The 27,124-nt window shown below is 41.2% G+C and overlaps 1 protein-coding gene across 3 annotated transcripts in view; it reads right to left on the bottom strand.

Annotated features, from left to right (window-relative positions):
- The window catches only part of MGAT5B (alpha-1,6-mannosylglycoprotein 6-beta-N-acetylglucosaminyltransferase B), a 260,022-nt gene extending 239,116 nt beyond the window's left edge, over positions 1-20,906 (bottom strand). For all 3 annotated transcript variants that reach the window (XM_081934842.1, XM_081934843.1, XM_081934844.1), the window contains exons 1-2: positions 20,780-20,906; positions 6,680-6,792 (exon numbers count right to left, since the gene is read on the bottom strand). In XM_081934842.1, the coding sequence (XP_081790968.1) occupies positions 6,680-6,792; positions 20,780-20,847 (181 nt within the window). In that variant the 5' untranslated portion in view covers positions 20,848-20,906. The remainder of the gene's footprint in view (positions 1-6,679; positions 6,793-20,779) is intronic.
- Between the last annotated feature and the right edge of the window lie 6,218 nt (positions 20,907-27,124).

Here is a 27,124-nt window from a genome sequence, read left to right as displayed (position 1 = left end):
AGGATTCTCTGTGTCTTTTTTCTTTCCCTTTTCCCAAGTGGCAAGTGGCCATAATCTTTCCAGAGGTTCTCTGTCCCGTACAACTCAAAATGAGGCTCCAAAAGCCATTTCCATTGCACAACCACTCAGGACCTGCTCTTGGTGTCTAGAGCTTTACAGGTAATCACGTGCAGATGGAGGGGAGGGGAATGAAGAGTCCTTCCCCACTATCCAATCATTTCCACGGCTGTTCTCCCAATTGTCCTTTCAGGCAACTGTAAAAGCATAAACTTCCAAGCTGAATTTCATGATTGTTCCTTGCATGATTTATCCCAGCCACCTTCTTCTAGAATTCTGTTTTTTGTCTTTGTGTTGTAGTAATTGCTTGCTCTGGTCGCTTCTGTAATGCTTTCAAAGTTCTCCTTAATCTGCTGTGACTAGATTTGTCTGAAGAGTGGAGCCCCAGTGCCCAGCTTCAAGTGTTCTGGTGGGCCTCTTGTACTCCCCATGCACTGTCCAAGAGTCTCTCTTGCCCCAGGATTTTACCACCCATTTAAAGACTGTGATTATGGTGATTAATAATGGACAGAACACAAAAATTATTCTGAGCTGACGACAGATACGTTGATCACTAAATTTAATGCTTTACCCTCCCCTCTTGCTCCATGGCAGCATTTTAAGCAAGCAAGCAACCTTTAAAAAAATGAATAAACAGTCTTGGCATAGCTGTCGCACTGACATTTTCAATAGACAAACCTATGGAATAATAAATCAAGGCTGACACTTAGAGGTTTTTGAATCAGATCATGATTGAGTAGAATAGATTGAATAGAAGCCCATCCCCATGGCTATACGTGAGGCAAAGCAAAATACTTACTTACTTACTTACTTACTTACTTACTTACTTACTATGTATGTACGTACATAAGTATGTATGTATGTATGTATGTATGTATGTATGTATGTATGTATGTATGTATCAGTGGTGGGATTCAAAAAATTTTACTACCGGTAAAAAGCATGGCTTTGTGGGCATGGCAGGGGAAGGATACTGCAAAATCCCCATTTCCTCCCCACTCCTGGGGGAAGATTACTGCAAAATTCCCATTCCCTTCCCACCCCACTAACCTGCTTTCCAGCTCCATTCTCCTGTTCAGGGCAACAAAAGAAGATCAGCTTCTGATCTTCTTTTGTTGAGGCTAGGAGGCAGCAGGGGCGGGGCCAGCCTATTTGCCAGTTCTCCGAACTATTTCCGCTACCAATTCTCTAGAACCTGTCAGAACTGGCTGAACACCACCTCTGGTATGTATGTATGTATGTATGTATGTATGTATGTATGTATGTATGTATGTATGTATGTGCGTACTGTATGTATTGGCCACTGTAGTTTCCTCCAGATATCTTGGGTTGTAACGTCTATCAGTCCTGCATAGCAAAACATCTGGGAAACATGGGATCTCCAAATTAGCATTAGTTTCAAAGGAAGGAGGAGAAGGAGGACAAGTAAGAAGATAAAGTGAAGAAGGCCAAAAAAAAAAAGGCCAAAAAAAGGCATACTATTTCTTTTTTCTCTCTCTCTCTTTTTCATCCAGAATCAATTCAGCTGCAACATTAGAGATCCAGTTGTTTCCAAATGGGAGCGCTCAATTATACTCTGCATTTGAGAAAAAGAAGAGTTTTCTCTGGGTGGCTATCTTCAGTGCTCATCATTTCTTTATTTATTTTTGTCATATCTTTCCTTGTGTCAATTTCAATCGAACTTATAAAAATAGAGGGTTCTGTCCTTTTCCCTTTCCAGGCACCACTGCAGAGTTATCAAAACATGTTGGCCTGAAATCCCTTATTCTGTCTTAAGTTTTTTTAAACCTAAACTACCTCTACCCATATTTATACAATGGCTAGAATAATAGTTAGGTCTTTTGAAGTCTTTCAGTTATGCCCTTCCTCCCATCCAAACCTGTTCATTAGCTCGAATGATTATTTTATTTAAGGCCTAGCTTTAGTTATCTACCTTTAGAAAGTAAGGAAAGAAGGTATCCCCCGATAACTAGTGCCCTGTCCAGGTACCTTCACTTTTCTCCAGGTGCCACTATTTTCAGCAATGTTACCACGCTCAACATCATTTCCGTACCCTTCAAAATAATATTAGGCTGAAAGAAAACTCTAATGGGAAATGCTGTCTAGAGAAGTTGAATGAAGGCAACCATACATTTATGGCAAGATATAGCTTGGCTACTGTAAAAATGAGATGTCACAAGAAAGTAATTTGTTTCTTTCCCAGCATGTTTTTAAGCACTCATTTCACAGGGTTATCATATAGACTGAGCAAATAATAGCTACAAAAATAAATTTCACATTGGATATTTGCTGTGAAAGATCCCCCCCCCCCCGGCCCCGGTCCTCTGAGACATGCACTATATTAAGCATGTGTGACTATCCTTGGAGGAGCCAGGGAGTCAACAAGCTTGTAGCGTAATGATTGATGCAAAAAGAAAATGGACCTCCTGCACAGGCAGCAGATGGCGGACTTAGAGTCAACTCCCCAACTCTGAAAAGTGGTTTGAGTAAGTGTGCAAGTTAAGTAGAAGGCTGTTATGATTAAAATTAGCAAGCAGAGAAGAATTTTGCTAATTCTCTAATACAGTGTTTAAGTCCGCACGTCTTAACGTTGTCAAGGTTGGGAAACACTGCTCTAATAAGAGCTGTGTGCGATGGAATGTGCATCTGCAGGAAGAATTTTGGTAACACGGAGCTTTCCCAGAGAGAGGCCCAAAGGAAGGGACTGCATAGTCCACAGCTAGATGGGGAAGGGAGGAAGTGGTACTGGATAGCCACGTGGTCATATCTCTTAGGATATATCTAGTAGGTGGGAAAGTTATAGCTTTAACTTGGCAAGATTCTGTCCAAAGGTTGTAAGCAAATAAAGGATTGGACTTAATAGGACTTCACTGTGTCTTCTTTGGACTTGGACCTGACAATACGATACGTAAGAGGTGTAGGCAGTCCTTGACCTATGACCATTCATTTAATGACCATTTGAAGTTATGATAGCACTGGAAAAATCAACTTGCAATCCGCCCTTAAAGTGATAACCTTCATACCAAATTAATTGCCATTTGGTCAATAGGCAACAGGCTCACATTTACAACAGTTGCAGCAACCTCTGGCCACGTGATCATGATTTGTGATCTTCTCAGCTGACTTCCAATATTCTAAATCAATTGGGGAAACTGAATTGATTTGACTGCTTGATTCACTTAATGATTGCAGTGATTTGCTCAGTGATCACAGTAAAATGCTCATAAAATTGGATCTGGTCACATGATAATTTGTTTATTAAGCATACTACCTGTGACCAAAATACCATTCCCAACTGTGGATGAAATTTGAAGATTACCTATAGTAGGAAATTATGAATTATTTCCAAATTTATATCAATGGCATCAAGAAGCTACAAAGCTAGGATAATGATGTGTGGAAGTTATCAAGAATTAGATTTACTACTCATGATTAAAAAGATACCAAGCATGCAGGTACTCCCTGTACTTTGAGAGAGAGCTTTAGAAGACACAACCTTGCTACAAAGTTGTTGTGGAATACATTAAATCCAGTTGTGATAGTGATAACCTCATTCTCCCAAGTTGAAATAAGAGAAAGTGAATTAACTCTGTGATGAGTTTCTGCAACAATTTAGATAGCTTTATCTCTTTTTTCTCGTGACATACTTATAATGCTGAAGACAACCGATCAAGTCAAGGTCATAGTTTAATCCAACTGGATAACGTTGGAACGCAATCCCTGTTTAGCCATAATATGAAATTTCCATTTCAGAATGAAATAAGCCCACTTTATTTATAAGACTTCAGAATGGGGAATTAGTTAGTTACCTGTCAGTGAAAAAGCAAGAAATAAAGAGAGATGGATAGAAATTGGCTCTTTATTTACCCACTGTTAGGGAGAGTATGCTATAATGGAGAAATAAGGTCCAGAACATTTAGAATAATAGTTTCGAATATTCATTCTAAACAATATATTAGCAAGGACTTTATGAATGAGGTTGTTTTATGGAAGCTATTTGATTCATTTTCTAGGTTATTCTTTATTTTTTCCTGAACTTGCTTTTCAATAGCATTCATTTATTAATAATACTTCAATGTGATGTGGAGAACCAATTTGGTGTAAACTTAATCTAGAAACCAGGAAATTGTGAGTTCTACTCCTGCCTTAGTCCTGCCTTAAGTATAAAAGCCAGTTGGGTGACTTTGGCCCAGTTATTTTGTCTCAGCTCAGCCCACCTCATAGTATTGTTTTGTGAGGAAAATAGGAGAAGGAAGGACTATTAGGTATGTTTGCTGCCTTCAATTATTTATAAAGTAATGAAGGTGAGATAAGGATCTCTCAAATAAAAATATTAATAACACATTTAAAGGAATCATAGTCATATTTATACAATAAAATATCCCCTTGAGTTCAGTTTGATCTGCCTCACAAAACTTAAATGATCCTGACCTTAAACACCAGGAACTATCATCCTGAATAAAATAAGGTCAAGAATTTTAAGGCTGAGGTTATACGACATAAAATATATTGAGATCTAATAAAATCCTGTTCAGAAGTTCAGATCCACAATAAAATCTGCAGAGAGGGAAACATTGAAAGTCAGCAAACACAACACAATCGCTTCTTCTCCTTTGATCCCAGCAAAGCATAACAGTACAGGAAGCTCTGCCAAGTCCTGTCATGGCCACCTCAGACTCTAACCAGAAGATTGACAATGTCAGTCAATTTCAGAACTGCCAGACAAACCCCTGCCTGAGCAGCTGCAGGCAAAGGAGTCTGTGTTGCCCACTAATTAGGGGACACAGTTGCCACTGCCAGTCTCAGATGAAGAGTCCTAGCTGCCACACACACATACACACACACCACACACACACCCTGGTTCAAGGACTTGCCATGTGCAGAGAAGAGTAGAGCAAAGACTTCCAAAGGAATAACATTGGGGTTGCTAGAGCTCAAGCCTTTCCGTTGGTAACAATTGACCATTTTATCCAGACTCTTGTGCCTTGGTTCCCAATTTGAAACCTCCTGACTCTGGGCCTGCTGATGACCCGTCTACAATGTTTGGACTCTTGGACTTCTCTTGACCACTCTTTTGACTGCTGTTTAGGAGTTGGAATTCTCTCAAGGCAAACTTGCTGGATTTTGAGGAGCTTGATTTTGTGTGGATTTCTGTGCATTTGCACTCACAATTCCTTTGTTGCTTGTTTATTTGCTTCACAGGCTTCTCAGTAAAGGTTGCAACCGCCTCTGTGGATGTTTGTGAAGGTCCTGTCTGAGACAGGACAGGGCCAGCCCATGAAAAATTTAGTACTGTACAACACATTAAAAAGTAACATAGGTCTATTACAATTTTGACTTGTTTAAACCCAAGATGCCCAAATTGTTCTCTTAGGCAGATCATTATGCCATCAACAATATTTATTTTCTCTCAGTGGAGGAAATCCTGCCCAAAATCTGATAAGATTCTGGTATTCCCAGGAAAAGTATTGTTAAGATGTTGGAATAGAAGCAAGGTGTTTTGGGTTCACTAAATTATTTTAAGTCAGTCACTCCCTCTCTATCAATCTCACAGGTTTTGGGGGTTTTGTTTTTCTTTTTTGCTGTGGGGAAAACTCAGAAAAAGAGTGCTATTGATGTGGCCTTGGGTTTGTGGAGGAAAGATAAGACATAAATTCAACATCAACCAACAGTTCTTAAGAAGTTTGAAGTGATAATAACAAAATCTTGCAAGACTAGATATATATGTACAGTATGCATACTTCCACAACAGGGATCCTCTTCAGTGTCCTCACCAGTGAACTTCAGACTGCAGAATGGGAACTGCTAGTATACTCTTGGTTGATTTAAACCTTTAAATCAACTTTAAACCTACCATGATTTTATTCAATTCCATTTGAAATTATGTTTTATAACCCTCCTTCTTCCATTTGAGCACCACCTTGTCCTGCTAAAAAAAAAATCCCATAGTTCCTATCTGGAACGTGGTGTGGTATTCAAAGGGCAGTATTTATTGTGATATATATGATCATGTTTTACATGGATTTTTTTTACAAAGAAACATTAATAGAGCAGGTGCAGCTAAGAGGCGAGAAATGTGTACTGAAAAAGAATGTTTTTATGCCATACAAAATTTAAATATGGAATTTACCCTTACAAGATTTAGGGATGACACTAGTTTGGGAATTTCTGTGGAATGAATTAGGAAAAGTCATGGTAGTTAAGTCAGAATGGACATGTATTATTCCAATATCAGAGCAGCATAAGTCTTAATATTGTTGGGGTAGAATTGTGAACATGACCTAATAGTGATCTTTCCAGTACTATCTGGTTAGTTCTTGTGGAAACCAAAGGTTGCTCTTTGATTCAACATACAGTAGCTCCTATAGTATAGGACCTATACTGTTCCTTGTATGTGTTTGGGACCCTCCTGAAGTTAGAAGCAATTAAGGATGCAGTTGACCATATAGCACACCACACATTGATGGAGCCCACCTCTACTTGCTTCCAACAGCATTTCTTGGTGCTAAATGGCAACCATATTTCTCTCTTCACCAGCCATGTTTCCCAAAATTATTAAAGGAAGTTAATTATCTGGGCTGTCAAACTGGAAACCTCTAATTAAAATGAGTTGTGGTGTTACCTTCTGTCCTGATGGTGAATGGAGAATCTCCCAGTCTTTTGGCTGAAAACTGACCTCCCAAGGATGTCATTAAGAAGCAGAGAGTGAAAAATCCAATGCCTACCACAAATATCCTAAATGGAGAAAAAGAAAGAAGACACCAATCAGAAACACTATAGCTGAGCAGTAAATGGAAATATTTCTACATTATCCATAAATGATTTCAGTGAATATTATTTCAGATAACTTCTCCTCCAGAGAAAGCTAGTATTTGTCAGCACGAGGTAGACATGTTGTCCTGCATATCTGCACCTTATTGAAACATTTCTGCACAGTTCTTATAAATCTCAAAAATATCATTAAATTACTCCAAACTAAAACAATAAGAGTAATATCTCACTTTAACAGAGACCCATTTCGCAGACTGCTGTGACTGGGTTATTCTCACATGAATTTCGGTTAACTATGTTGTTTTGGCTGAAGACTCCATCCACCTCCGCTCTCCCCCTTAAGCTCCAAACTGTGTCAGTCTGAATTCATGTGAGAATAACCCATCATAGAAGCAACCCGCTCAGATTCAGGCTTGAAAAAATGCAATAAACATTTCTCTTGTATATCTCCCCAAATAACAGACAAATTTGTTTCATTTGAATCAAATTAAGGGGCCCTTAAATATAATGTAACCTAACATAAACATATACCATTGGTATTGAGTAACAATGTCATTAATTGACTTAAGTGACAAACTGACATGAATAGCTTTATTTGGGTTCTTTGTGTAGCGATGTAATTATTCAATTGACATATATCATTATAAACTACACACTTTTTTTAGATTTTAGGCCTTCCCCCACTTGCACTTAATCGTAGCACAAAAATCTGTGGCAACCTCTTTTTCTGCCATTTCCCTGAGGTGGTTATCTTCAGCTCATCTGCAGCCAGGAGTGAGACAGCTTTCAAACATCTACAATATAGCTGTACAGGTATTAAAACAGTACTGCCCTGTTTGAGCTGACAAAAGTCAATAGAACCTACTGCAAGTTATGTAACATCCTTTACACTTGTTCATTCATTCCAGGGGATTGAGAGTGGCTCATTCTGTTTTGGGGGGGAGTACAGTGGCTCAGCAGTTAAGATGCTGACCATGTTGGCTGGAAAGCCAGCAGCCCAGGTTTGAGAAGCAAATGCCATGTGACAGGATGAGCTCCCATCTTCGCCCCAGCTCCTGTCAACCTAGCATTTCGAAAGCACGCAAATGCAAGTAGATAAATAGGTACCACTCAAGCATTGGTTCTGGCAGTCACTACTGCCAGTTTGCTCATGGCCATGCCGCCCGCCTGCACCCGTGCACAGCAGTGACGTGCAGTGAGGTTTATGGCTGGTGAGGCACTGACGTCATCAAATGATCATCATGAAGGGAGGACTGCGACAACTTTGATCTTTGCAAGCGTGCAAGCAAAATATCCCAGGATCACGGTGGCGGGGGCAGCAATTCCTTCCGCTGCGCTGCAGAGAAGAGCCACGCTGTGCAGGAGGCTCCTCAGTGCTAGCCTCAGATCAGCGTGAGCCGCGGTCCCCTTCATGTTGGCTCAGGAAGGAGGTAAATGGGACCGCGTATGCAGGAGGCTCCTCAGCGCTAGCCTCAGATTAGCATGAGCCACGGCTCACACTGATCTGAGGCTAGCGCTGAGGAGCCTCCTGCATAGCGTGGCTCTTCTCCGCAGCGCCGCAGAAGGAGTTGCTGTCCCTGCCACCCTGATCCTGGGGTATTTTGCTTGCACGCTTGCAAAGATCGAAGTTGTTACAGTCCTCCCTTTTTTAGAGGCTTTTTAAGCCTCATCTCAGCACTCGCCTTTTCCCTTTTACATTTTTTTTCTTTTCATGAGAGCAGTGAGGCTCTGCCTCCCCTGTCTCCCCTGACCACACGTCACTGGTGCACAGTGCGATAAAAATTGCTCTGCGCATGTACAGAAAAACAAGATGGCGACACCTTTGGCGGTGCCTATGGTGCCGCCCGGAGAACCAGTTCAGGGGCATGGTAGGCCTGGGTTGCTGCCAGTTCCAGTGACCCAGGCCACCAAACCACTACAGGTTCAGCCAAACCAGTAGGAACCCACCACTGGTACCACTTTGATGGGAAGGTAACAATGCTCCGTGACATCATTCTGGCCACATGACTGCGGAAATGTCTTCCGACAGCACTGGCAGAAGGGCCTTGAAATAGAGATGAGCTAAACCCTGCCCCTTATTGTCGGCAACAATTTAGCAGAGTGAAATCTGCAGGGACTCCTTTACTGGGGTAGGGTTTTTTAGTTATTGTTTTTTACCATTCTATTTTCATCTCCCTAGAGAACTGCAAAAAGCATTGCTACGCTGGGTTTCTCAGATTTGCACAATTGTGCTAGCCTGATCAGTTGGCAATAGGTCACATGGCTATATTTTACGGTCCTTATTGCTTTAATGCAAGGCTGAAATGGTGGACTATCAAGAGCCAACTCATCCTCTTTTGCCTCCTACACAGAGCAGGGAGAATCCTTGTAGCATGTAAACAGAAGGAAGGGGTCAGAATTCCTTCACCAAAATGTTTCTTATGCTTTAGTTCCTTCTGTGATACCAGTCAAATGTATGTTTTTATCAGGTTATGACGGAATGGGGTGCAGGAGAAGGAGCACAAGAAATAGGCTGGTAATGGTAGACAAAGTCCTACAGACAGACCAATCCCGTTTTTACTGCAGCTCTCTGGTTTTTCCGGCCATCTGGTGATGTCCTATTCTGTAGCCCATAAAAAATGGAAAATGGTGAAATTGACAAGCAGCTTCCAGGTTTCCCTCCTCTTTTCCAGGAGTTAGGCCCAGGGTACCTGCGAGACCACCTACTGCCACCAGTAGCCTCCCACCATCCAGTACAATCCCACAGAGTTGGCCTCCTCAGGGTGCCGTCGGCCAGGCAGTGTCGGCTGGTGACCCCCAGGGGGAGAGCCTTCTCTGTGGGAGCGCCTTCCCTCTGGAATGAGCTGCCCCCAGAGCTCTGCATAATCCCTGACCTCCGGTCCTTCCGACGCACCCTAAAAAGTTGGCTTTTCCAACAAGCCGGCCTGGCCTGTTAATTTTAATTTTAACTTATTTTAAATGTATTGTTTTTTTAAAAAATTCAGTTTGCTTTTTTGGAAATGGATTTAATCTTTTTTAACTTTTGGGATGTGTGTTTTTTAATGTTGTACGCCATCCTGAGTCCTTTTGGAGAAGGGCGGCATATAAATCCAAATAAACCAAACCAAACCAAACCAAGTTGAGTAGGTTATTCAAAGAAGCATAGAGGGATTTTTTTTCCCTTTTCTTCCCTTCTGAGTGAAGCAGAAGTAAAGAAATTATTTGTTGCAGCAGCATCTGCAGCTGTTATGGACACAACAGTGATTTTCCTCTCTCTTTTTTTCCCAACAAGCCAGGAGAAATGAAGAAATCACAGACAATGTCTTCAAACTTCTTCTGAGAGTTGGGGAAATGAATGATGGCAGCCATATGAAAGTGCCCCCCGGGCTCGGCAAAAGCTGGCCAAATGGAAGGCTCTCAACTGACCCAGGGGAGAAAACCTGAACCCAATATCAATTTTCTCACATAAGTGGCAATTTCAATTTAGGTCAATTGGTAACATTCTCATTCAGTTAAGAAAATAAAATTACTAGAGCAAAGAGCTTCCTTTACTACACTACACATTACTGGTTTTTTTCTTCCCCAAACAAGAGCTGGTTTGAGTCCAGGTTTCAAATTAAATTTGGTTACTTTTCCATTTCTCTTCTACCTAGTGATAGTCCCTATATGCTCTAAATGAGTTAGATTTCCATTTCCTTAATTATCATTAGCTGGCTCAGCAATATGACCAGTGAAATCCCATCTGAGCAAAACCATTGAGATTAATCAGTGGAACAACTTGGCTCCAGAAGTTGTGAATGCTCCAACACTGGACACTTTTAAGAAGATGTTGGATATCTATTTGTCTGAAGTGGTGTAGGGTTTCCTGCCTAAACAGGGGATTGGACTAGAAGACCTTCAAAGTCCTTTCCAATTCTGTTCTATTCTGTTCTGAGATCTGTGTCATTCCAATACATACTATATATCTCGTCCCATTTCAGAATAAAGTTCTGGCAGTCTTAAAGGGAGCATTTGCTATATCTAGACCTCCTAATGTAAGGTGGGGGAGGGGGTTTCCTACAAAGAAAATGCAAAAAAACACCACCAATCCTATTCAAAGGAGAGCAAGGTTTGTTAAAACATTCAGGGTTATGCCAACTTGAGGGAAATCCAAACTGGAGTTGTTGCATATGCTAATTTATTAACATTGTTAGAAAGTCATGAAGTTGGCTTTTTAAACTTCGCAACTGAAACGATATGATGTTAGAAGACCCTGCTTGAGAATTATTCAAGCAGGTGACTTTTTAGCAAGATTAATGAGGGTGAGACATTTTGAAACAGATGTCATAGAATTAAAATATTAGCAAAATGCTGGTGTAGTTTTCTAATTTCTATACTCTCCTTACAGAGGAAGTTTCTTTCTCTGAAAAGACCAGAGAAGCTTCCTTTAGTACAATCTGTGTCAGCCTTGGCAGCTCTAAGATGTATGACCCTCAGCAGCCAGACTTCTCAAGCTATCATGCTCATAATCCAATAGTTGCAACTACGTAGATACTAGAGTAAAGTCAACCAAACCATATCATGATTTAACAGATTGTGTGAGACAGAGTACTTCTGGATTATTGGATTAAGAGTCGTGGTGGCGCAGTGGTTAGAATGCAGTATTGCAGACTGAGTCTGCTCACTGCCAGGAGTTTGAACAGGCTGAAAGTTGATTCAGCCTTCCATCTTTCCAAGGTCAGTAAAATGAGGACCCAGATTGTTGGAGGCAATATACTGACTCTGTAAACCACTTAAGCAGGCCTGTCAAATTGGTGGCCTGTGGGCCACACCCATCCCGGCTCCGCAAAGGCAAAAAAGTCACAATACGTCACATGACGTCACGTGATGTCACGTGATGTGATCGAGTTTGACACCTGTGGCTTAGAGAGTGCTGTAAAGCACTATGAAGCGGTATATCAGTCTAAGTGCTACTGTTATATTAGCAGAAGGGGACAAACTCTTAAGAATACTGAACTGAAATTTTGACCGATTAGAATATTGCATTTCACCATGAGGAGGTCCATGAGCATCTGATTTCTGCACTTGGTTCACAGACTGTAGTGAGAAGCACACTTCCCGCAAAATTATGAATGTAATTAAATATGAGAAAGAGACTTTCATTGCCTGGATCAGTCATTCTGTACATGTAGTCTTCACTTAATGACTATAATTGGGACCAGAATTTATGTTTCTATGCAATGCAATTGTAAAACACAATGTCATGTGACTGTGCTGCTTACCCAGCACTTTTGGTTATTGTTGTTAGTGAATCACCATTGTGATTCCACAATGGTGCCCCCACACCCCGTTTTGGCCAGCAGAATGCTGCAGGAGGCTGTCCTGGCCAAAAACGGGACACGGGGAGGCATTTTGGTTGTGAGAGGCACCACAGGCCAGTCCTTTGTTATTTCCAGGCTGGCCCTGTGGGGCAGATTTAAGCATCCCGTGGGCCTTGAGTTTGACACCCTGTTATAGCCTATCCTATCTCAAAGGGTAGTTCTAATTTTCCTGTGGAGTTATCTATTAGTTGAGCTGACGCTTTCTCAAGCTTTTTATCCTGAACAAACTCTTGATTAGGTCTCATGTTTAGGTCTCAGAGACCCCCCAGCATAAAAATTATTATATCTACAGCTCACAATATGTGAGTGTGAGCAGTAAGTTGTGCCATGCAAAAATTCCCACCCATGTACAGCAAACGAAGTTCAAAAGACATTGTATTGGGAGATTTTTTTCCCCACACAATATTTTGTGGCACACACACACACACCCAGCAACGTCTCACCAAGTCTGAGGGTTTCCATGGAACTCCAGATGAGGAAGGCTTATTTGGATGGTTTCTGCTTTTCTTTCCCCAAAGTTTCTTTAAACTCTTCCCACTGATAAGAAACTCATTATTATGTAAAAGCATGTTTATGCATTTCAATTCTCATAATTATAATTTAGCAAGAAGTGATTGTTAAACACTGCCTTTAATTACTACTTAAAACCATTAGAGGAGTGAGGAGGGGGGAAAGAAAACCTTCATGATTAAGTGAAAAGGGGGGAAAAATAGCAGTTGCCCAGTCTCTATAGAATCTCATTACAGAATTAAAAAAAAAAAACCACGAACATTTTAGTAGAATGAAGCTGCAGTGCCGCAGTTATACTCTATTATGGGAACTAGAATAAGCTAACAGGATGATCAGACAACTAAGAAGCTAAAACAACCAGATGATCATGGTTGAACTTCTCTCCTGCTACGTTTTCTTAATTCCTAACATTACTCCAAGGACGTTTATAAAAGCATCACAAGTCGCAGTGGTGAGATTCAGCCAGTTCGCACCTATTCGAGAGAACCGGTTGCTAACTTTCTAAGCCGTTCGGAGAACCAGATGCTGGAATAAATTTTATTTTGTTTTTTTCAACTTTACAGGGCTAAGGAAGGCAGGAAGGAAACATTCTGGATGTTTCTAGCCTAATCTTTATTGCCCTGCTTACAGAAACTGCCTCTCTGCTTAATCCTTATTATATTGTAACCGCTAACGCAAAGCGCCCATCGACCTGAGTGATGTTGAGTTCACCACGCCCACCCAGTCACATGACCACTGAGCCACGCCTACCCAGCTAGTCATTGGGGCAGAGAACCGGTTGCTACATTATTTGAATCCCACCACTGCACAAGTGGAAGAGCTTTCTCATCTGAACAATGTTAAGAGACATAGACTGACTTTGGATAATTCAATTGACAGCCACGACAAGGGCAGAAGGCATTCTTTTGACTTCTCCCTTCATTTGGAGAAATACAGAATGCCAATACGGATGGTTCCTTAAATGTCAAGCCAGATAAAACAATCAGTTCTCTTTCAATCAGGAAAAAGAGTGCATATAATAATAAGGAAGGAAGGAAGGAAGGAAGGAAGGAAGGAAGGAAGGAAGGAAGGAAGGAAGGAAGGAAGGAAGGAAGGGGAAATAAAAGTACCAGTATAATATTATCATAATACGCCTTAGTTTTCCCATATGGGGGCTCTTTCCAAATGGATCACAGGAGATATATTAAGCTTTAGTCGAAGGGGAAGGGTGGGGAAAGTAGAAGCTTCCTGGTGCAAAGATTTTAGGAGAGGTAAGGAGGAAAAAGAGTTTATTCCATAGTATGTTAAAGATCAGCATTAGGTAATAATAAAACGGGGGCTACTGCCAACATCTTTCAATTTGGTCAAATGGGAAAATTGGCTGCTACTGCTTACAAAAAATACCCTCCAGTGTTTTCTTATAACTCTTTCCAACAACCTTAGCGATTGTGTATGCTACACACTCATAATACAGAAGTTTAAGGGAAGAGTGTGTTACACCAATCAGAATAATTGAAGTACATTTAACCTAATGAGCCATCTGACTTTGTTTCTGGTATGTTTTGATTACAGAGAGAAGAAATGAATGGAATGCCGGCATGCTGCAAAGAAAGGTACCAATCTGTTCCTTTTGTGTTTATATGTGTTTATTGGGTGTGTAGCGTGGTTTCTTTTTCCTTTAAGATTATTTTAACTCAAATTAGCAACACTGTGGGGTACGTTTTGTTGAAAGGCCCAATGTCACACAGGGAACTTCCACAGCTAAGGGTGAACTTACATATCAACATATGAACAGTCCCCGGCTAATATCTTAACTACTGCAGTATTTTGAAATTACCTTTCTTTAGAAATTACCTATGCAGCCTATGTGGGGCCTGGAGGAATTCCTACAAAACAGAATATATTGGTGACCATGTTTGTGTGTGAGAGAGAGAGAGAGGGGGAGGGAGAGGGAGAGAGAGAGAGAGAGAGAATATCAAATGGCTTCTCAAAAAAAAAAACAAAGGTGTCATAAAAAGAAGAGGGTGTATTGCTCCATCACAGCAGCAATTTGTGAATTGGCAAGTCCTCTGTATGCTAGTCATTTTGTGAGAGTGCCTACGTTGCAGGCCCTACAACATATCCCCTGTTCCAAATAGGCCCACCAATGCAAAACAATTGCCCATCCCTAATTTAGCACATGGATGTTTTTATTAGTTTGTCTGCACAATGTGCTGTGCACTAGCAGTGAAAACAGGAACATTTTTAAAGCAAACACAAACTAGCACACAGCTCATTTATTTAGTCAGTTTACTGCATCTATCCATAGCTGAAGCTCTCTTGATAGTTTACAAAAGCCTTTGAACACTACAATGATGAAGGCCAGAGTGGGGACGGGAAGAGGGGGGGAGTACATGCATCTTGTAGGCTTTCGTGGCCAGTAACTGTTGGGCAGCTTTTGGTTTTTCTGGACATTTGGCTGGCAATTGTGGCTGCCATCTTCAGACCACAAATAAGTGAGCAGGGATTGACTAGGCTTCAATGTTTATAGCCAGGTGTCCTAACATCTGATTGGCCTTTAGTTGATTTGGTTTCTGATTGGTGCAGCCTGGTGAGTGAGGGCTGGTCTCTGCAGGGAGGTGCAGGTTGGTGAATGTCTGAACACATCTCTCTCTCTCTCTCTCTCTCTCTCTCTCTCTCTCTCTCTCTCTCTCTCTCTCTCTCTCTCTCTCCATCTCCATCTCCATCTCCATCTCCATCTCCATCTCCATCTCCGTTTATCTATCTATCTATGTATCTATCTATGTATCTATCTATGTATCTATCTATGTATCTATCTATGTATCTATCTATGTATCTATCTATGTATCTATCTATGTATCTATCTATCTATGTATCTATCTATCTATCTATCTATCTATCATCTATCTATCTATCTATCTATCTATCTATCTATCTATCTATCATCATCTATCTATCATCTATCGTGATGCCACTCATGCAGCATCACAAAATCTCCATAACCGTAAAGCCTACAAACTTGAAATTTGGCACGTATGTTCCTCTTGGCTTCTAGTACTACATAAATGTTTCTTATGGCTATTTGCTTAGTGAAGCTGCTTTCATGGCAAGGGTGAAATCCTCCCAGTTTGGCCCGATTCGGCTGAACCAGTAGGGACGATTGTCTCTGGTTCTGGGAACCGGTAGTAAAAAAAAAAGCTTCCAACGATCTCACGGCTCAGCTGTGAGCTGCACAATTGTCAGGCCCTCTTTATTTCACTTTTTAAAGAATTTTTTACTACCTATTCACCTGAACCAGTAGTTTATAAAATGCTTTAAAACGAGAAAAAAAATTGTTGCAACTTCATCGGAACCTCTCTTTTTTTCACTTTTTAAAGCATTTTTTCCTGCCGGTTTGGGTAAAAAGGCAGGGGGGGAAATTCTTTAAAAAGTGAAAAAAATAGCTTTTGATGATCGCTTGGCTCATAGCTGGGCTGCATGATGTCGGATCCTCTTTATTTCACTTTTTAAAGCATTTTTTTCCTGCCAATTCACCTGAACCGGCAGGGGGAGAAAAATTGGGGGGAAAAGTTGGCCATGCCCACCCAGTCACATGACACCCCCCAAGCCACGCCCATAGAACCAGTGTGCAAAAATAATTAGATTTCACCACTGTTTCATGGGGTTCCTAATAAGAGTGTTAGGTTCTTACTATATCAGAATGATAGGGATAAAATGAACTTCTTCAGTTTGCATTCTGACTTCCATCCAGGTATTCCTACATTAATGCATTCACCTTCATGCATAAGTATAGATCTCAAAGTGCCAGAAAACCAAGCGATGCAAAAATTGGCTCGCAATGTTAACTTCTTCAAGGGCCTAAAACTGGCCCACTAAATGAGTCTGGTCCTGACATCTTTCCACTTGCTATCTTTTAGCTCGACCTGCTAAGTCAAGTTCTACAGTGCTGTTGGTGCAGCTGGGTGTCATTCAACAGGAGAAAAAGTGACAGCTCCCACCGATGGTTGCAGATCCTTCCTGACACAACCAGCACAGCTGGTGACCTGCTACCAAGAGAAGGCCTCCTTCAACCCCATTCCTAGCCTTGCTGTGTATTCCACATTAGGACTCATTTTGCATTTATGTTGGTGGCTTTATTTTGCAACCCTAGCAAAATCAGGGCTGGCATTTTCTGTTAGAGTGATGCGGGGGAAGGTACATCGTTGAAGTGAATCCAGGAAAATTTATTTGACAGGGAAGCAGAGCCAATTACAGCTCCCTGGCAAACATCCTTGGATGATGTTAGCCCTCTCTGCATTCGCATTGTTCATGCTTAAGGAGACATCATGTTGGAATTGTGTCTACATAACACAAATCTGCCTTTGTCACCAAATGTACACAGAAGAAGCTGCTGCTTCTGGCTATAGTCCACCAATGAGCATCATACCTGTATTTTCAAACACTTCTCAGTCTACATTTTGGATGTATAAGAATCTGAGCCGTATCTCTCTAAACACTGTGTCCACTTGGGAACTTCACGTTTCCATTGAAGTCAGCTTTGCATTATGCCTTTCTGTCAAGAGGACAGCTGCCCTAAACATTTATCATAGTGTATATCAGTTTTTCCCCACAATCTGCTGCCTTCCAATCACACTTGTTATCAGCCCCCAAGCATCCAGCACATCTGTACAGGAACAAATTGGGGAAATCTAGTAATAGCTAATTTCAAAGAAAGTTTACAAGAACATCTCACATGGAAGTTCTTACTCTCTGTACTGCAAGCACAAAAACCAATTGTAATTTTTTTCTACAAGAAAGAATTATTTGTGTGAATGTGTGTGTTGTGAGAGAGAAGGAGGCTTTTTTTCCCAGATCAGTAGATTGCCCTGGATCTATCTGCTTGATATATTTCTACACTATCTCATTGCAAGTACAATGTAATATAGTGATATTTAATGATATTTTAATTGTATTCTGGTATTATTACTGGTACATCCCCTCCAAGTAAGCATTTTGAAGATTTATATGCTGTTTTTCCAATAAAAACTCCTAGAGCAGCAGACAATGAAATAAGTAAAACAATGAATATGCAAAAACCCTACAAGAATAGTGCAGCAATTAAGATGATGGCAGAGATTCAGAAAAACAGATAAAATCATTATCAAATACATCCAACTTACCTAACGAAATAGCTGAACAAACACCTGGAGCCAAAGTATTTACACCACTGGCAAGCAAGTATCTTTGGGAAGAGCACTCCAGGGTGCCACAACCAAAAAGACTTGTACATTTTTTCTCCCTTGAAGTAGCTTTATCTTTGGGGAAATAATCAAGTGAATGGCAAACACTCTAAAGATTCCAGTCTCCAATCTTTAATACATGAGCAGTCAAATACTATTTGGTTTTATGAAGCAGAAATCCTAAACAAGGATCATACCTAGTTTTAGCTCTTAAAAGCAAGAGCTTGTTGGGGTTCCTTTCAAGACAACATAGGTAAAAAAAAACTGCTGAGAACCTTAGTTTTTTCTTATCAGTGGTCTCCTGTTTCAGGCACTGGATGTGCCCTTATAATCTATGGACTCATCCTCACGTTCTACTTGGCCTTTCATCAGTGCAGGCTTCTCACTGCTTCCTGAGTGCCGGAAGGGATGATGTCATTCTTTCTCCCATTCCCAGCCCATTGCAAATCCATCCCACAACTGAACTTTCCTGCTTTCATTCAAAATTGATGCTTTTTCTTTGTTACCTGAGACATTTTATGCCCTTCAGAGCAGAGGATCTCCAGAGCTTCATCCCATTTTAATGGAAGCCCAGCTCTGATTGGCTGCAGTGCCCAGCCTTCTCCCTCCTCTGCAGAATGTGGGCTCTATCACTTCATCCCATCAAGCTGTTGGGTTTTTCTGTTCTTTTATGCAATATTGAGTAATACAACAATGAAGCTGTTAAATCAAGAACAATCTTCCCCTCTAGAAGCTCCTGCTCCATTCAACTATGCATAGCCCAGTAGGCACACTTTTTGATTTCTGTCCAGGCTGGGTGGAGCATAAATTCTTTGCTTTCTCAATCTCTCTTTCCATTCCTATAGAGCTTCCATTTCCCTTTTCTAAAAAAAAAAACATATTTAAGTTGAAACGTAAGAACATTTCTGTTCTATGAAGCTGAACTCATAGTTCTTCTTTGCTATAAAGTTTTTATGGATCGACAACAACCTGTTCCCTATTATTTTATTTATTGTAGCATCAGAGCTTGGATGCTATCATAAGTGGGGGGGGGAGATGGTTTTAATGTCAAAGAAAGTAATAAGGGTGGCACAGGTGAAAGTATCCCATCCTTTATGCAAACAGGGGGGGGTAGAGGAAAGCGTCGGGATTAATTTGGACAGAATAATGATTACAAGGAAAAGGCAAGCACTGGGAGACTCATCCACACAGGATCCAGCCAACAAGGTTTGCCTTCATGGACTGGGAAGGAGAGGAAGCAAAGTGATGACAAATCAGGTCTTACATTGGCCACAGTCTGGTCTAAGCACCAGATGGGACCCACTGTCAGCTCACTACAATCCAGAGTAGAATTTCTGAAGTTCTTTAAACAGCCAGGAACAGCCTGGGAGACAAGCTGCAGTACAGAATTGTCCTACAGCTATTTCTTACTCCTCGGGACTATTTGCCATTAGATGGGAGACCTGGGTAACCAATGGGCAACTGGAACAATTGTTGACACACACACACTTTTTTAAAAAAAATTACTGATAGTTTTCTCATTAGGTAAAGTCTAGGAAACCTGTGGCTTCCCAGGAGTTGGTGAATTTCAGCTTTCAATGTGCTGCACAAAGGATTGCACAGACTGGGGTTGATGGGAACTATAGTCCACAAATTTCTGGAAGAGCTGTACATTCCTGTGTCTAGATTAAGCACTACACCCAAGGCCAACATTATTATTTTTAGAATATTGCCAACCCCGCCATTGTCAGCATTCACATACAGACAGGTCTTCCACCTGTGAAATGAATTAAGTTACAATTGCCCACCCTGTTCCAATCTATAGCCTCTTTTGTAATACCGTGGGATACATTGCATGCCTAGATCCCAGCTTCATTTGAGCCTCTTCTTTAATTGACCTTGTTGTTGCTGTTAGACTAGCTCATTCTGAAAGTTCACCAACAGCCCCTTAAAGTGGAGCAGCCTTCTGCTACACGAGACAAATAAAAATAGCACTGTGGCACATTTGTGTCCAAACCCCTGAAGACTATAACTTAAACATTATTTAAGTTAGCCCTATGGGCTGGTTGTTAGTTGTGGACTTAGTGACTGAAGTGGTATGCTTTTTTTTTTTAATCCCAGGTATGTGGTATATTGTAACTTTATTTTGTTTACACTGTATATTGTTTCTGGTTTTAATTTTTCCAGAGTCTCTATGGTGAGGGGGAAGCTATATAAATTAATAAATACATTACCCAGGACAAAGAAAATCTGAAACTGGTTGGAAAATGCTAACTCAGATGATCATTGTTTGGGGTTCTCACTCACGCTTGTTGTCATCTATTTAATTTCTCATCCTGTATTTGGTGCAATAAAAAAAAGGTGCCATTTGAAAGCAGCCAGAAAATAAGCTCCAAATCCTGTCAACTAATTTTAGGAGAAAGGAGAGGGAGAGCAGCAGAGGAAGGACATGACAAAAGCCTCTAAAGAAGACAAGTGGCTGTTCTTTTGAAGCAGACTGACGTGAAAGACCTGAGCCAAATAGCCTATCCTTATTATCCCAGTAAAAGAGGAGAAAAAAGAATCAGCAATCACTTAGAGAAAGGAAGAAAAGAGGAAAGGTGGTACGTTTGTATCTACAATAACGCCAGCTGTTAGTTTGTAACAATCTATATAACAAAGAAGTTTAATAACAACATCTTGCCCTCCCTCTGGTGAATCCTTCCCAAATTCCAAACGAGCTGCGCTATGCCACCCACTTCCTCTATCTGTCCACACTTCAGGTGAGTCTCAAACGAATTACTTTCTGCTACCTGCATTCATCTTATAGGGTTTATCACATCAGGAAAAAAAGAGGGGTGACCACATGCAGTTCTGAAGCCGCCACCCACCCACCCTTTTCCTTCTAATTGCACACACCCAGGAAGTGGTAGAAGAGAACTTTACCTAAAAGGCCTCAAGGTGACGAGACATCTTCTGACCATTATTTTCCCATCTGAATTCACTGTGATCATGGTTCAAACTTTTCTTTTAGAAAAAAAGCAAAACCAAAAGGAAGGAAAGCAGACGTTCAGGAAGTCCGATCCCAGTTCTTAGGAGCAGCTCATGGTGAGAGACAGGTGAAGGTGGTCCAGCAAAAATCAACCCAAGAAGTCCATAAGCAGAAAGGGAACCGGATCAAGATCAGTTTCCCTGCTAGGAGCTCTGCCTTCTTGACTGCTTGCCTCTTAACGAGTGGTTGCTTCCAAAGACATAGGTCTGCATGCACAAGAGTGGAGGCTGGATGATGGGGTGTCTCCTCCAGGGTTCCAGTCACATTTTGGAAACAGGCTGTAACAAGAAGCACAACATCTTCCCTTTCCTCCAAGTATTAAATCCAATGCCCAGGTGAGCAGCCCTTAGATCTAGACCCCCTTCTGTTCATGGGATCTCTCATCACATCCAGACTCTCTCTGCTTACACCTGAACCAAAAATCCTCCAGCAAAGGCTTGCCTCCTTCCCTTCTCCAAGCTGCCTTCAGCAGTTCCAGAAAGCTGCCATTCCCTGGGATTGTTGTCTATTTGAGTGGTCACTCCCAGCCAGAGCTAAAGCTGTCATGAAAAGGACTGGCTCCATCCCTGCCTGACAGGCAGCTACCTTGTCTCATCCTGGCCATCCAAAGCAGGCAGTTTTAGTCTTGCAAAGAGGCTGCACTGTCTCCATCTGTGAAGGATGCGCCGCTCCAAACCAGGATGGGAAAGAGTGTTCAGCCATAATTTGTGAGTTGGGTGCCATCTAGTGGTGGCTGAAGGAAGATTCTCTGGCATTTTTGTTCTGCAAATAAAGATCTTGTAAGTTCTAGGGACAACACACCTGGAAGGTGCAATGTGATCCATCCTTCGTGCAGCATGGAACGGTGCTGTGTATCCCCTCCTGTCATTTCTAGGAAAGGCCTTGCCAATCAATAATGCCAGTTGCTTTCATATCATCATTACTGATCCCAACAATATGCTTGAGAAAAGGACCAAGGTGTGGCCCATTAAGTCATTTCGGTGTTTATACCAGCCCTAGCCATTGGGAGGATTGGGCAGGGGGGGGGGAAAGATTTGGAAACAAAATCTGGTTGAGAATGTTCTGGTCAGATTTCTTTGAGGATCACTATTTGAAAGAGCGTATTACGCTGTTTTTTGCAGCTCTGTCTTCACTGTTTTCAGAGAACTTCAGGGAACAGCTGGGAGTATCTCTCTGATCTGTGCTAGCAGAATTCAAGCATCTTCAATATACAAATGGATTAGACCAGGGGTGGGATTCAAAAAATGTTACTAAAAAATTTCTGTGGGCGTGGCTTGGTGGGCATGGCAGGGGAAGGATACTGCAAAATCCCCATTCCCTCCCGATCAGCTGGGACTCAGGAGGCAGAGAAGGGGGCGGGGCCAGTCAGAGGTGGTATTTACCGAGTCTCCAAACCACTCAAAATTTCCGCTACTGGTTCTCCAGAACTGGTCAGAACCTGCAGAATAACCACCTCTGGATTAGATCGTTTGTTCAAAAAATGGGGAGGGGGGCTACTGAGTTTTGTTGGCAAAGTTCCCTATCCCATTTTTCCTGCTCCAAACCATGAGACCTTAAAAGATGCTAACAATTTTCTCGGGATCTGTTCTTTTCCTTCTCCCTATTTGATTTTTCTCTTTGTGCGATTTATGCACTGCCTGAATCGTAGTAGGCTATTATTTTATGGATAACAATAAATCAAAATAACAATCATCAATGTTGCATTAACCGTGAATGAGTTAATGAATTATTTAATGGAGTACAATGGATCAAAGTGGCAGGTGCTCACCAGCCCCTGAAAGCCTTCCAGATAAGCCAAGTCTTTGCTGTCTTCCAGATGGCTATGAGAGGGGAATGCTATTTTTTTATTTGGGAGACAGGCTGTTACAAAGGAGGGGAGTCCCCAAGGAGATAGCTCGTCATTGGATCCTCCCTCGCCTCACCTATTGGAAGGTTTGGATCCTTAGTAAACACCTGCTGACTATTTGGATTAGCAATGCAAGCTCTATCTGGGAAAAGGAGCCTCTTAGATTCCTAGTAGTCTAAAACTACAAAGGGCTTTAAAGATAGTGGATAAGATATTTAGGCTTTAAAGAGAATGGCCAACAGTGGTGTTCTTGCTGGACAACACTGACAACTATTGCAATTCCTGCAGACTGTCATGTTTGTACCATGAGTGGCTAGCCATTACATGGGCTGCGGCAGGAGGATCCTCCAACCGTAAGCCTGATCTTTTTTGCACGGGGGGGGGGGGGGTATTGGAGTCAGTAAACTTCTGAATTTACAGCCACTGACTTGTTTAGATTGAGCCTTCAGCCTGTTTCTCTCTATCCAGACCTTGACAATTTCCAAGCTCTGGATCAGAACTTCCACCAAATCTCACATTGGGTCTGGGGTGGAGACATGCCACTGGATATCACCAGCATATTGGTGAATGCCTCATCCCAATGCAGTGGATGGCCTCTCCCAGCAGTTTTCTGTAAATGTGAAACATGATAGGGGAAAGAAACAAATCCTGGGGCATTCCAGAACATAACCTTTACAAAGACCTCATCTCTCCCACACCTGTCATCACCAATTGATTCTGCTTACTCTACCTTATAACATGGTTTCCCAAACTCTCAACGTCATAGGCAGCTAGCAGGATATTGTTATTGACAGTACCAAAAGGTCTTGAGGGGTCTAAAAAAGCAAACACTTGAAATATTTGAAACCAGAAATATTTTTGTTGGGCATTTTACTGGATAAGTATAATAAAGGGAATGCATATTTGATTTTACATGTACTGATCGCAGATAGAATTATATTTGTACAACAATGGAAAAGTGAAGAGATCCCAACAGATGAAAATGTGATTTAAAAAATACTAGAACGTGCAGAAATGGACAGGTTAATACTTACAATTAAGGAAAAGAAAGAAACTGAATACTTTTTGACCTGAGACCTATTTTATAAATGGTTAGCTGACAAAAACAGGAGCTAGAAATAGGGAAATATATGGAAAGGATCAATGATATAAGGAAAGTATGTTAAAATGGTTAAGTAAATATTATTGTTGTTATTGTTGTTGTTGTAATGAATATGGTTGCAAACATTGTGATTATTATTTCCTAAAATTATTTGCACCCAGACAACACACTATTTAATTGAAAATGGAATTTTTATATGTTATAAAATAAAAAACTTGAAGGAAACAAATAAAAAAATAAAAAACCAAATACGGCTGCAGTCTTTCTGTCTGTTCAAGTCCCTCCATAGATCATTCCTGAGAGTGGTCAATGCAGTTTCTAAACTATGCCCAGACCTGGGGTAATCTAGGATGCTATGGATCTAAACGCTCTGTAATTCCAGCTTCACTACAGGTAGTTCTCACTTAATGAGCAGTTGCTTTGCACCTGTTAGAAGTTATAACAGACCATCAAAAAGATACTTGCAACCTGTTTTTGAAGTTCCAATGGCCGCATACACAGCCATGATCTCATTTCAGGTGCTTCATAGCCAGTTCACATTTACTCCTGAGACCTGGGAAGAAAGTGTCTCTTGGGCCTTTCTTTATAGAAGCCTTGACTGAGTCCATCTCTCTGTCTCCTGGCTGGCTACTTTTACCTACCAGGTACAGCAGAATTCAATTCGTAAGTAGCAAAGCTTAGATTGTAGAGATCTCCATTTCCTCAAGTTCCACAAATCCAAAAATCTCCCAGGTGACGTCAGAAAGCATCCCCCTCTCACTCATTTCAAAAGCTTCTATCAACCTCACTCCCAGTTCGAAGTGAACGCAGGAGATTTCATACATGAAATGCTCAGTCAGATAATCACAATTTATACTAATTGGTTCCTCTGGCCTCGTCCTCCCTTAATAGAATCTGGGTCACTCTAAATAGTGTAGCAGCCGACATTTCACAGATGCACTAAGCACGGAGAAGAAATTCCACTTCACCAACTTTTATTGCCACAGTATGAGCTGAAATTGAGCTCCTATCCAATCACATTGGGTTCCAGGCATATCTTCATTTTGTTCCATTTTCATTGGACAACCAATGATTGGCAATTGAGGAGAGACTTGTTGGGACAATCCTGTCCAGCTCCCAGTTATTTCTGTGTGTCCAGAGACTGATCAAGCACTCCACAGAACTGCCCCGAGATTGCTGAGGAAATGGGGAATTATCAGGCGCCTCAGGCAAGCCATCATAATTGTCCCTTCCTTGCTGCAATGGCTGGTGGCTCTGGTTAACCCTAACAACATTAACTCCAAACTTAATCTGTCTATGACCACAGCTTGATGGATATGTCACTCAGAACCAGATCATGTGTAATGTACTCTGGCTTAAACCCTGCAAGTTTTCAGTGGCCGTCAATGTGTGTGCAATAAACCATGTTCCAAAGCTGCATCTGATCCCTGTGATGGTAAGCTAAAAGTGCTGTCTGTAAGTTCTCAGTCACTTTTGCCACGAGTTCAAGCAACTCAGGAAAATATTTCAAGATCTGGACTGCTTAAAACTGTTCTATTTTACAAGAAATCTTACCCTATTGTCCCTCTAGGACACAGTAGAACAAATTAATTTAAGATGGAAAAATCCAGCAATGTGAATTGTGTATATTACCAAAATCCTGATCACACAGCAATATTAGGAGAACATTCAAAGTGGAAAACAAATGTTTTAGATACTTGTAGAGAAATATTTATATAGTCCCAGTTTTCTACATGTTTCTGGGTATCTTAGCATTCATTCCATGCTCTTTCACCAGAAATCTCACCAACTAAAGCTGGAAAAGAAGACATTTGAGGATTGATAATGCATGAATTTTGATTTGTAAGGAACTTCATTGCGGAAGATTTAACCTGTTGAAATCAGGACTGTGGAACGAGTTTCAAATAGAAAATATACCATTCATAGAATAGCATCAGCAAGCAAGAGTCTCATTGTCATTTTTATGGTAAATTTCTATAGCAAATTTTGGGACCTGTGTGTTTTAACTCTGACAAACTTGTCATAGGAAACTAATACCAAGTGGAAGATTAATTATAAAAACTAGGGAATGAGCTCAGAGGACTGAGGAGAATACAGTGATCACCAAATTATTTATAGGATGATATGCTTATAATAGGACCCTCCTAACTTTAGTGACACCCAGAGGTATTGGGATTACAATTCCCTGAATTTAAAGCAGGAGCAGTATCCATTTACCTTTCCTACTGGTTCACAAATGTGACCACGCCCACCTTCACGCATGCGCAGGACCTTCCGCACATGCACAGAGCATCAAAAACGGGACATAATGACATCCGGGTGGGTGGGCGGAGCCTTCTGCCACCACCGATTCACCCGAACTGGATAGAACCGGCTGAATTTCACCACTGATTTAAAGCAAGCATGAAATTCCAGGCCAGGAGCCCCAACATATTTGGGCTGAGGAAGAAAGCCATGGAGATGACCTTGAAGAAATTAGGTGATGATGGTTGCAAAACAAGGGTTGCTTTGAGCCCAAGAAATAGAGGAAACATGAGAAAGAAGCTGAGTGCCCCCACCGTAATTCAACAGGGCATAGTGGAGAGAGAAGGAAAAACACAGTCAGGCTTTCAAGATTGCATTAAAGTAGCCTACATCAATAAAATAGAGTTCCAATATTTCTTCTGGAATCTGTTTCTCAATGTAATAAATCTTGAGGGATTGACAGGTTGCACTGAGGATGAAAAATTCAAATTACACATATGTTGTTCAATCAGTTAATACCCCATCCCCTCCACATCAAATGCATTCCTTTCTGGTACCTTTTGTTTTATGCAATTCAAAGCTAAACCACCATAAACAGATCTAATAGCTGGATAGAATAGAATCATTCTGATGTAAGCCATGATTTTTACAAGCAAATGTTTGTGTAGATCAGTGGTAGGATTCAAATAATTTAACAACTGGCTCTCTGCCCTAATGACCAGCTGGGTAGGAGTGGCTTGGTGATCATGTGACCGTGTGGGCATGGCCAACTCAACTTCACTCAGGTCGATGGGTGCTTCACCTTAGCTGTTACAATGTAATAAGGGTTAACTGGAGAGGCAGTTTCTGTAAGCAGGGCAATAAAGATTAGGCTAGAAACAACACCAGAATGTTTCCTTCCTGCCTTCCTTACAGGATTAGCTCTATAAAGTGGGAAAGAAAACAAAATGAGATTTCCGGTTCTCCGAACTGCTTTGAAAGTTAACAACCGGTTCTCCCGAATAGGTGTGAGCTGGCTGAATCCCATCACTGGTGTAGATAGTAGGA

The sequence above is a fragment of the Natrix helvetica genome (assembly GCF_964273705.1).
Source record: "Natrix helvetica genome assembly, chromosome: 1".
NCBI classification, from domain to species: domain Eukaryota; kingdom Metazoa; phylum Chordata; class Lepidosauria; order Squamata; family Natricidae; genus Natrix; species Natrix helvetica.
This window is presented reverse-complemented; position numbering and strand designations above follow the sequence as displayed.